We start from the raw sequence: 12382 nt of genomic DNA, 5'->3' as shown, positions 1-12382 counted from the left end.
GGTACTACACTGGACTAATGCCGGTATTATAGCGTTACCATGTCGTGTTTCTGTGTGTGTAGCTACTTGTACTTCACTGGACTAATGCCGGTTTTATAGCGTTACCAAGTCGTGTTTCTTTGTGTGTAGCTACTTGTACTTCACTGGACTAATGCCGGTTTTATAGCGTTACCATGTCGTGTTTCTGTGTGTGTAGCTACTTGTACTACACTGGACTAATGCCGGTTTTATAGCGTTACCATGTCGTGTTTCTGTGTGTAGCTACTTGTACTTCACAGGACTAATGCCGGTTTTATAGCGTTACCATGTCGTGCTTCTGTGTGTAGCTACTTGTACTACACAGGACTAATGCCGGTATTATAGCGTTACCATGTCGTGTTTCTGTGTGTGTAGCTACTTGTACTACACAGGACTAATGCCGGTTTTATAGCGTTACCATGTCGTGTTTCTGTGTGTGTAGCTACTTGTACTTCACTGGACTAATACCGGTTTTATAGCGTTACCATGTCGTGTTTCTGTGTGTAGCTACTTGTACTTCACTGGACTAATGCCGGTTTTATAGCGTTACCATGTCGTGTTTTTGTGTGTGTAGCTACTGGTACAACACAGGACTAATGCCGGTATTATAGCGTTACCATGTCGTGTTTCTGTGTGTGTCGCTACTGGTACTACACAGGACTAATGCCGGTATTATAGCGTTACCATGTCGTGTTTCTGTGTGTGTAGCTACTGGTACTACACTGGACTAATGCCGGTATTATAGCGTCACCATGTCGTGTTTCTGTGTGTGTAGCTACTGGTACAACACAGGACTAATGCCGGTATTATAGCGTTACCATGTCGTGTTTCTGTGTGTGTAGCTACTTGTACTTCACTGGACTAATGCCGGTTTTATAGCGTTACCATGTCGTGTTTCTGTGTGTGTAGCTACTTGTACTTCACTGGACTAATGCCGGTTTTATAGCGTTACCATGTCGTGTTTCTGTGTGTGTAGCTACTTGTACTTCACTGGACTAATGCCGGTTTTATAGCGTTACCATGTCGTGTTTCTGTGTGTGTAGCTACTTGTACTTCACTGGACTAATGCCGGTTTTATAGCGTTACCATGTCGTGTTTCTGTGTGTGTAGCTACTTGTACTTCACTGGACTAATGCCGGTTTTATAGCGTTACCATGTCGTGTTTCTGTGTGTGTAGCTACTTGTACTACACTGGACTAATGCCGGTTTTATAGCGTTACCATGTCGTGTTTCTCTGTGTGTAGCTACTTGTACTTCACTGGACTAATGCCGGTATTATAGCGTTACCATGTCGTGTTTTTGTGTGTGTAGCTACTTGTACTACACTGGACTAATGCCGGTTTTATAGCGTTATCATGTCGTGTTTCTGTGTGTAGCTAATTGTACTTCACTTGACTAATGCCGGTTTTATAGCGTTACCATGTCGTGTTTCAATGTGTGTAGCTACTGGTACTTCACAGGGCTAATGCCGGTTTTATAGCGTTACCATGTCGTGCTTCTGTGTGTAGCTACTTGTACTAGACTGGACTAATGCCGGTTTTATAGCGTTACCAAGTCGTGTTTCTGTGTGTTTAGCTACTTGTACTACACAGGGCTAATGCCGGTTTTATAGCGTTACCATGTCGTGTTTCTGTGTGTAACTACTTGTACTAGACTGGACTAATGCCGGTTTTATAGCGTTACCATGTCGTGTTTCTGTGTGTGTAGCTACAGGTACTACACAGGGCTAATGCCGGTTTTATAGCGTTACCATGTCGTGCTTCTGTGTGTAACTACTTGTACTAGACTGGACTAATGCCGGTTTTATAGCGTTACCATGTCGTGTTTCTGTGTGTGTAGCTACTTGTACTACACAGGGCTAATGCCGCTTTTATAGCGTTAGCATGTCGTGTTTCTGTGTGTGTAGCTACTTGTACTTCACTGGACTTATGCCGGTTTTATAGCGTTACCATGTCGTGTTTCTGTGTGTGTAGCTGCTTGTACTACACTGGACTAATGCCGGTTTTATAGCGTTACCAAGTCGTGTTTCTGTGTGTGTAGGTACTGGTACTTCACTGGACTAATGCCGGTTTTATAGCGTTACCATGTCGTGTTTCTGTGTGTGTAGCTACTTGTACTACACAGGACTAATGCCGGTTTTATAGCGTTACCAAGTCGTGTTTCTGTGTGTGTAGCTGCTTGTACTACACTGGACTAATATAATGCCGGTTTTATAGCGTTACCATGTCGTGTTTCTGTGTGTGTAGCTGCTTGTACTACACTGGACTAATGCCGGTTTATAGCGTTACCAAGTCGTGTTTCTATGTGTGTAGCTGCTTGTACTACACTGGACTAATGCCGGTTTTATAGCGTTACCATGTCGTGTTTCTCTGTGTGTAGCTGCTTGTACTACACTGGACTTATGCGGGTTTTATAGCGTTACCATGTCGTGTTTCTGTGTGTGTAACTGCTTGTACTACACTGGACTAATGCCGGTTTTATAGCGTTACCATGTCGTGTTTCTGTGTGTGTAGCTACTTGTACTACACTGGACTAATGCCGGTTTAATAGCGTTACCATGTCGTGTTTCTCTGTGTGTAGCTACTTGTACTTCACTGGACTAATGCCGGTATTATAGCGTTACCATGTCGTGTTTTTGTGTGTGTAGCTACTGGTACTACACTGGACTAATGCCGGTTTTATAGCGTTATCATGTCGTGTTTCTGTGTGTAGCTAATTGTACTTCACTTGACTAATGCCGGTTTTATAGCGTTACCATGTCGTGTTTCAATGTGTGTAGCTACTGGTACTTCACAGGGCTAATGCCGGTTTTATAGCGTTACCATGTCGTGCTTCTGTGTGTAACTACTTGTACTACACTGGACTAATGCCGGTTTTATAGCGTTACCAAGTCGTGTTTCTGTGTGTGTAGCTGCTTGTACTACACTGGACTAATATAATGCCGGTTTTATAGCGTTACCATGTCGTGTTTCTGTGTGTGTAGCTGCTTGTACTACACTGGACTAATGCCGGTTTATAGCGTTACCAAGTCGTGTTTCTATGTGTGTAGCTGCTTGTACTACACTGGACTAATGCCGGTTTTATAGCGTTACCATGTCGTGTTTCTCTGTGTGTAGCTGCTTGTACTACACTTGACTTATGCGGGTTTTATAGCGTTACCATGTCGTGTTTCTGTGTGTGTAACTGCTTGTACTACACTGGACTAATGCCGGTTTTATAGCGTTACCATGTCGTGTTTCTGTGTGTAGCTGCTTGTACTTCACTGGACTAATGCCGGTTTTATAGCGTTACCATGTCGTGTTTCTGTGTGTGTAGCTACTTGTACTACACTGGACTAATGCCGGTTTTATAGCGTTACCATGTCGTGTTTCTCTGTGTGTAGCTACTTGTACTTCACTGGACTAATGCCGGTATTATAGCGTTACCATGTCGTGTTTTTGTGTGTGTAGCTACTGGTACTACACTGGACTAATGCCGGTTTTATAGCGTTATCATGTCGTGTTTCTGTGTGTAGCTAATTGTACTTCACTTGACTAATGCCAGTTTTATAGCGTTACCATGTCGTGTTTCAATGTGTGTAGCTACTGGTACTTCACAGGGCTAATGCCGGTTTTATAGCGTTACCATGTCGTGCTTCTGTGTGTAGCTGCTTGTACTAGACTGGACTAATGCCGGTTTTATAGCGTTACCATGTCGTGTTTCTGTGTGTTTAGCTACTTGTACTACACAGGGGTAATGCCGGTTTTATAGCGTTACCATGTCGTGTTTCTGTGTGTAACTACTTGTACTAGACTGGACTAATGCCGGTTTTATAGCGTTACCATGTCGTGTTTCTGTGTGTGTAGCTACAGGTACTACACTTGACTAATGCCGGTTTTATAGCGTTACCATGTCGTGCTTCTGTGTGTAGCTACTTGTACTAGACTGGACTAATGCCGGTTTTATAGCGTTACCATGTCGTGTTTCTGTGTGTGTAGCTACTTGTACTACACAGGGCTAATGCCGCTTTTATAGCGTTAGCATGTCGTGTTTCTGTGTGTGTAGCTACTTGTACTTCACTGGACTTATGCCGGTTTTATAGCGTTACCATGTCGTGTTTCTGTGTGTGTAGCTGCTTGTACTACACTGGACTAATGCCGGTTTTATAGCGTTACCAAGTCGTGTTTCTGTGTGTGTAGCTACTGGTACTTCACTGGACTAATGCCGGTTTTATAGCGTTACCATGTCGTGTTTCTGTGTGTGTAGCTACTTGTACTACACAGGACTAATGCCGGTTTATAGCGTTACCAAGTCGTGTTTCTGTGTGTGTAGCTGCTTGTACTACACTGGACTAATATAATGCCGGTTTTATAGCGTTACCATGTCGTGTTTCTGTGTGTGTAGCTGCTTGTACTACACTGGACTAATGCCGGTTTATAGCGTTACCATGTCGTGTTTCTGTGTGTGTAGCTGCTTGTACTACACTGGACTAATGCCGGTTTTATAGCGTTACCATGTCGTGTTTCTCTGTGTGTAGCTGCTTGTACTCATCTCAAAACGAATTAACATATTTTTTAAAATATATTTGTCTTGGAGCTTTATGGGTAAGATTTTGCTGAAGCGACTCACTCGCTAAACAAGTGTTCCGAATATCGAAAAGTTGTGTTGTGTTGTGTTATGTGTCAGTCACGTGAACATGTGAAGACAGTGGATGCATATCGGACCCATCCCATTGACCGAGAATGCTTATTGAAACATTTCAGAATTGTAAGGCAATGACACCAAACGTTGTTACTCGTCTATACATGTATGATCTGAGTAATCTGCAATTTTAAATATATATTACCTAATTTTGGCTTTTTTTTTGTGGCACAACACCCCACAGCTCCTGTAGAGCAATAAATATTAAACTAATTCCTCTGTAGAAGTTTCATTTAAGAATTAGTTGTTGTTTAAGAATTAGTTCATTAAAGACGAGCTCCACTTTAACCTGTGTGTCCCGTTGCATCACATATATCCAAAAATTGCCTGCACACAAAGTCAGCGATCTAACCCACTCAGCCACTGACGCAACTGGTAGTTCAGATCACGTACTTTATGTGCCCCTTTGTGTGCTGGCACGCTTGTGGCCATCATCTGAATATCAAGGCAATTTTTCAATATTGTATAGTGAAATACTACTTTCATATATTAACCATTATAATTCCATTTGTCTGTACCTTTTCTAAGGGACCAGTGAAGATTCCGGGGTAGAATAGGTCTTAAACAAACCAATGCTTGCCGTAAAAGGTGACTATGCTTGTCGTAAAAGGCGACTAACGGGATCGGATGGTCAGACTCGCTGACTTGGTTGATGCATGTCATCAATCCCAATTGCGTGGATTGATGTTCATGATATTAATCACTGGATTGTCTGGTCCATACTCGATTATTTACAGACCGCCGTCATATAGCTGGAATATTGCTGAGTGCGGCGTTAATCAACAAACCACCCACCACCTTTTCCGCCATATTTAAAAACAATGCATAACCTCTCTAGGTATCCAACATATTTAAAAACAATGCATGACCTCTCTAGGCTAACGTCTGAGCCCCATTTGTTGCAATAACACCTTACCATATTAAGTGTCCTTAGTAGGCCGACTATGCTTGTCTAAGAGGCGACTAACTGGATCGGGCGGTCAGGCTCGCTGACTTGGTTGCCGACATTTCAACTATCGGGTAACACATCTGTTCAATTTAGCATTGAATAATATGTCCGGTTATGGATAACATGACAAGCTGCACGGAATCTGTGTTTCCAGTTTCCGAGGTCAAGTCAGACCTTGCTTCTGTGAAATCCCGACAAGAAGAAACTGATGAGAAGTTTGACGAGCTCCTTGAGCAGATGCAAAGTATTAAATCCGGTACCAAGGGAGAGGAAGGTACACACGTAATCAGCGTCGAGGCTTCCAAATTCTCGCAACGAAGACAAGACCAGAATAGCATATTATATTTCTCAAAAACGAAGCTAAAGTCCGCGACATTATGTTGTTGTGGTTATATTGTACACATTTGTGAGCTCCATGGCACCTACACCCAAAAAAGAGTACCATGATCGAAGGAATAGTTATGTTCAGTGTGAACCTTATCTCTTTAACGACATTTCCGAATCGCGGTGGTAAAGAATTGGAGCTAAATCGTTTCATAAACCTGGCATCTTATTGGCTCCTGAACCCACACATCATTCACTTAGATGTGGCGGTTGACGTTCGCTGAGGGTTCACCTGAAGTTTCTTGGGTGTCAAATCATTCACTGGACCAAATAAGTGTCCAAAATATATATTCGATTTGTTTTCAATACACGTAAATAACGTTGGAACCCGTTTACATCGACCTGGAAAACCGTGATAACGAACATACAGAAAAACTATCTGATTGCGATTCAGTGATTAAAACAGGCTGGCTCATTTGTCATCCCGACAGTGATTGGTAGTGTTGCATCAGTTCATTTTAATATTTATAGTAGGCGGAATGTTCGATTTCAGTGACCAATGTCAAATATCAAGGTTTAGATTATTATGTTTATGCCCTTAATTTAGAATGCAATACCAGCCATTCAAGACGTTGATATATCTATTCACATCACATTGCGTTTTTGTCTGTATGCATAACGTGGCCGAGCCACGTGTATTCGAATTCGAAGTCGGAGCAGATGAATTACTTGTGGTTGACGCCACTTTGAACAGTAAAATATGTCAGCAATATGAAAACATTGCCATTATTATACTAGGAATGCTTAAATATTTCGTTTTTTGTAATATCCACGAGCAATGGTATAGTACTGACAATCAAAGGATGATGATCAGGTCAAATCCTGGAATTTATGACAATAGGTTCCTTAAATGCCATATCTCTTCATAAGTCAATCGACCCGTGAAGATCCGGGATAGAAAAGGTCATCGGCAACCCATGCTTGCCATAAAAGGCGACTATGCTTGTCGTAAGAGGCGACTAAGGGGATCGGATGGTTAGGCTCGCTGACTTGGTTGATACATGTCATCGTATCCCGATTGAGTGGATCAATGCTCATGATATCAATCACTGGATTGTCTGATTATTTCCTTGATTATTTACAGACCGGCGTCATAGAGCTGTAATATTGCTGACAGCGGCGTTAAAGAACAAACAAACAAACAAATCAAGTTAATCCGGCATCTTAGACGAATTAGCCACCCTGTCCCTATTACATTTTTTTACATTTTGTTTTGCTTTTACAGGAATCATTTCTCAGAACTTAATGTTTCCTTGCCATTTACAATTCTCTGGTCCCCTCATGTATCATTCAGTGAGATGCACAGAAAAATGGATAAATGTTAATCCTGAATTTGTTTAATGTTTTGAACCACAAAGATTAAACTAACGTTGATTCAGTGTTTGTGTCACTTTTACACTTTTTGGCTGTTCAATGCAGATCATATTAACAGTTGTTTTTATATCATTGCTATGTGAGGTAAAGTGGAGGCGGTACAAAAAACAGTCGACAAGCTCATGGAGAAAATACATCACATGGAAGGAAATGGTGGAGGAAAAGCAGGTACGGATGTTGATCACGCAATCTTATAACTGAACTACAGATCACAAAATACCTATTCAGTCGTCCTTTTTTTGTCGACCATATTATGCCAATGTTTCTTACTTCGCCTATTTTTGTAACTGTGAAATGTGTTTAGGAGTGTAATCCGTCCACTTTCGAACTCGACCCGTGAAGATCCGGGGTAGAATATGTCTTCAGCAACCCATGGTTGCCGTAAAAGGCGACTATGCTTGTCGTAAAAGGCGACTAACGGGATCGGGTGGTCAGGCTCGCTGACTTGGTTGATGCATGTCATCGATCCCAATTGCGTGGATCGATGCTAATGATATCAATCACTGGATTGTCTTGTCCAGGCTCGATTATTTACAGACCGCCGTCATATAGCTGGAATATTGCTGAGTGCGGCGTTAAACAACAAACCAACAACCAACAACTTTCGAACTCAATGTCCCCAAAACGTTGATATTGCTACAATGAAATTACATCACACTGTTTTGAGACTGTTGTGACGTAAGCTACCATTTTGTCACAATTAAATGACATCACTGATCTCTCTGCACCTGAAGTTGTTTAGCTGCACACTGGTTGTTTTAGTTTACAAATTAAAAAGTTTGAAGAATGATTTGTGGATGATCTGACATGTTTCTTTTGATATGAAATTTATCAACACCAATCGATTACAATTTTTTATCAACTCGTGTTGATATATTTCATGTCAAAAGAAAGATGAGATTTTTCATATCTCCATAAGTTCTGCAAAAAGAATAAATGACATTTATTTTTAAAAATAACAATATGCATGTGTTTTTTTCTTCTAAATGCTGTTTACATTCTTCTCTGTTCTTTATGTGTAGAAACATGTCCCATCTTTCATTCTGGAATATGTCAACTGTATATGCATTAAAGTTTATATCTACAAATGTTTGGGCCCTATGTCAAAAAAAATGTTCAGTTGTCAACGACTCAATGCTATGGCGTATTGTTTTGACAGGCTTAATTCTAAAATACGTAATAACTTTACTGAACATAGCAGGGCAGAACCATCATTATGTTTCACATTAAAACGTGGTGCACAAAACTCATAGCATATATTCCCCTTCAGTCTCAGAGATGAAGTCAGAGCTGACGTCCTTTGGGTTGCAACAGAAAGAAACCGAGACAAAACTTCAAGACATCTCCTCTAAGGTTGACAGAGCCATGAAGGCTCTGAAAATAGGTAAAATTTCGTTTGCTGAAGCTGATTGCTCTGCACGAAAACATTTCTTGTATCTTTGAGTGTGTGTTTGGGGTTGTGTGTAAGTGCGGGGTGTGTGGGTGGGGAGGGGGTGTAGATATCAGGGGAGGCAGTTACCTTGTGAATTTAGGTTGGTTGGTTGGTTCCAGCTATATGACGGCGGTCTGTATATAATCGAGTCTGAACCAGACAGTCCAGTAATTAATATCATGAGCACGATCCACACAATTGGGATCGATGACATGCTTCAACCAAGTCAGCGAGCCTGACCACCCAATCCCGTTAGTCGCCTCTTACGACAAGCAAAGTCGCCTTTTACAGCAAGCATTGGTTGCTGAAGACATATTCTATCCCGGATCTTCACGGGTCTGCGATTATAGGCGCACCGCAGACCATTAGGTTGGATTCCATACTCGGCTTGATTGTGTTCCCGGTTTATCGGCAACGTATGGCTGATCATGGGTTTCACCACTGATGTAATTGTCGCAGGCATATACCATGCATCACGTACAACCCAAGTCAAACTGATACCCAATGTAACACTGAATAATGTCGACAGCAACGTGAAGCAAAACCCACTCGTTCAAACTAAAACAACTTGCATGTTAGCTTTGTTTTTGTAAGATGTCATGCCTCAGCATTGGCATTTTCGAAAACTCCATTCTAATTATTTATTCATGATTATTTTGTCAGCAAGACGTTAGCAATCTGGCTTTGAGGAAACCAGCATACGGAAGCAGAGACTTGGACCAGTATTCCAATCCTAACCATGTGGTTGATGGTGACAAGCACGGCATACGCATAAGAGATCAATGTTTTACCTCCGCTCGAGACCTTGGTGGATGGTTGACTTGCAGGATATCTATGATATCTATAACGTCACCCTTTACAGACGGACGGACGGTTACGGTATGTTCTTGAAATAAACATCTATTTATCAACGTTACATGCAGAATAAATCAAGTGGTTTAAATCTGATTTTCAATATTTCCACCAGAACTGCTATTATTCGAAAGCCTATTAATTATCAATTAGTAGTCGCCTGCAACACACGTTTCGTTTCTTTTCGTGCAATAATCAACTTTGATCTTGTTTTCAGTGAGTGAGTGAGTGAGTATGGTTTCACGTCACCTTTAGCAATATTCAAGCAATATCACGGCGGGGGACACCAGAAATGGCCTTCACACATTGTACCCATGTCGGGAATCGAACCCGGGTCTTCGGCGTGACGAGTGAACGCGTTAACCACAAGGGTACCCGACCGCCCCTGATCTTGTTTTGACCTTTATGTATTAGTTCCTGATATTGATAATGATATAACATTGTGTTTTTATATCAGCTTCCAGATTCCGTGACCTGGAAATCCTAGTTTCTAAAGAAAACCCCATGGAGAACAAAAGTTCTCAGCCGATGACATGTGCACAAAAGAAAGGACAATTATCAAGACCTGATGTTCTGACCTGCAAACCTTCGACAACGGGTCGATTTGTGTTGTTGCAGTACATACCACCAAACAAAGAAATTCTCACAGTCTGCGAAGTTGAGGTTCGTGGAAAACTCTCCAAAGGTAGGAATTGTAAACAACCCGTCACTTATATTGTTCTTTGTACAAACATTTGAATCATGTAAATGAGGCCACACGCAAAGCTGTCCTGCAAATGTATATTGATGTGATATCAGAAATACATATCATCCAAACTTGTTTCCTTTCAGGGTTAACTACATAGCTGTGGCGACATTCAAGAAAGTGTCACAAAATCTGATGTAATAAAAAGTCTATTGAGGTCCTGTGTCCTGTTATTCCATTATTCAAGGAAACGAATGATTAGGTTGTGTGACCAGTGGATGTTATTGTTTCATCAGCCGTATCAAGTAAGAAATTAGCAAGAACTGTTAATAGTCAACATATTTTCTATTCAATTTCTCTGAACGCAGTTCTTGGTGACCTTACTGAAAGTGCCTTTGTCTCATTTTCCGTCGTCCATCGTCCTCAAACATTTTCAACTCAAACTTTACCTTGTAATTGAAACTAAAATTTAACATCTTGTTCCCACATGAATGTCCATGTGCCTCGCAACATTCATGTTCTGTTCTTTGGTGATATTTAGAATAGTGACATTTGATATAAATTCTATTTAGTTTATCTTGTGAACACATTTTTAAGAAACATATTTAATCAACCGCAATGAGGTGAGGTGAGGTGAAAAGGGGTTTAACGTCGCGTCCAAGATTATTGCACTTATATAGCGACGTGCATGTAAGTGTGTGTGTTTGTGTGGCTGCTTGTACTAGTCCGGACTGATGCCGATTTATAGTGCTAGCTCACTGAGATACCATGCCGCAGTTTAACATGAATACCCAACTCAGACACAGTATACTGACTCCGAGCCGTCCTTGTTTTAGCCTCTTAATGCCGAGCGCCAGACAGGTACCATCTTTGAACGTCTTAAACGTGGTATGACGCGGTCGGGGATCGAACCCCGGACCTTCCGCTCTCCGGGCGGACGCTCTACCACTAGACCACGGATGCGGTCTCAACCGCAATGAAATGGCATGTGATACATAATAGGAAATGGCACATTTTCTTTTCTTCTAGGCATCACGATGGCGCGTACAACTTCATTGCCGTGGACAATAACTAAGGACATATGTAACTAAGGACATGTAACTGAGGACATAGAAGTTTTAGTTTTAGAAAAGCACCTAACTATGGAAGGTCAACACATTAGTAAGGAGTATTAGGCTCATATATAGTTGAAACCTTGTGTGAATTGAGCAGTGTGTTTGAGTGTTTTACAATATGACATATTACATTAATTTAATACATTACTGCATTTGGTTGAAATGGTATTGCTTGGTCCATAACAGTTTATTTTTTCTCCGTATGTATGCTGCCAATACTAAGACATTCTATCTGACCAAAAACTATTATTCCAGAAAATGCTTGAGAAAAAACAGTTATGCCTCAGACTGCTGAAATATAAAGAACTTGTCTGTAAAAATGATGACATTGCTGCAAGGTGTTCTTAAAACTATTTATATTTAGACTCGAAGTTTTGATTACAAAATCTCAGGCCGTTTCCATTGCCCAATATCAAATTGTCAGCCCCTGAGGAGAAGTGGATGTTTTTATAGACATTTTTAACTGTTGACTTCATTTCGAGATGTGCTACAGTGACGTAACAAATTCTGCTTCTGTATATCTTGAGATATTTAAAATATCAATGCAATTGAGTGCAAAGGAAGACAAACCTAATGTTTAAACGTATTATTTCTGTTACTTGTTTCTTAACTGTAAGTTGGGTATCAAATTGGTTAAAGAATTCGCTCCTCCCGCCGAAGGCCCGGGCGTGACAGTCTTGATATTGATGGAATATTGCAAAAGGAGGTGTAAAACCATACCCACTCACACACTCACTCGTGGCTCTTATCTTGTGTTGGTGGACACCAAATTGCTCAATCGCTCTGAAAACACAAGTTTTTAATGCAGTAGGCATGGGCTTAACAGATAAATTTACATGAGCAAGCATCAGTTCAAATATATTCATGATTCCTTTTCACTCTTTCGTTTAATG

General features: G+C 41.1%; 1 protein-coding gene across 1 annotated transcript; it reads left to right on the top strand.

Annotated features, from left to right (window-relative positions):
* The first annotated feature begins 5770 nt into the window (after positions 1–5770).
* Positions 5771–10370, top strand: LOC124122935. Its single transcript, XM_048402182.1, has 5 exons — positions 5771–5921; positions 7490–7573; positions 8676–8789; positions 9505–9716; positions 10147–10370. Exons 1-5 carry the CDS (start codon positions 5771–5773, stop codon positions 10174–10176), a joined length of 591 nt encoding a protein of 196 aa, XP_048258139.1. The 3' UTR covers positions 10177–10370.
* Positions 10371–12382: the final 2012 nt, after the last annotated feature.

Source organism: Haliotis rufescens, unplaced genomic scaffold (genome assembly GCF_023055435.1).
Source record: "Haliotis rufescens isolate VD_foot unplaced genomic scaffold, xgHalRufe1.0.p SCAF_25, whole genome shotgun sequence".
Taxonomy (NCBI): Eukaryota; Metazoa; Mollusca; class Gastropoda; order Lepetellida; family Haliotidae; genus Haliotis; species Haliotis rufescens.
This window is presented reverse-complemented; position numbering and strand designations above follow the sequence as displayed.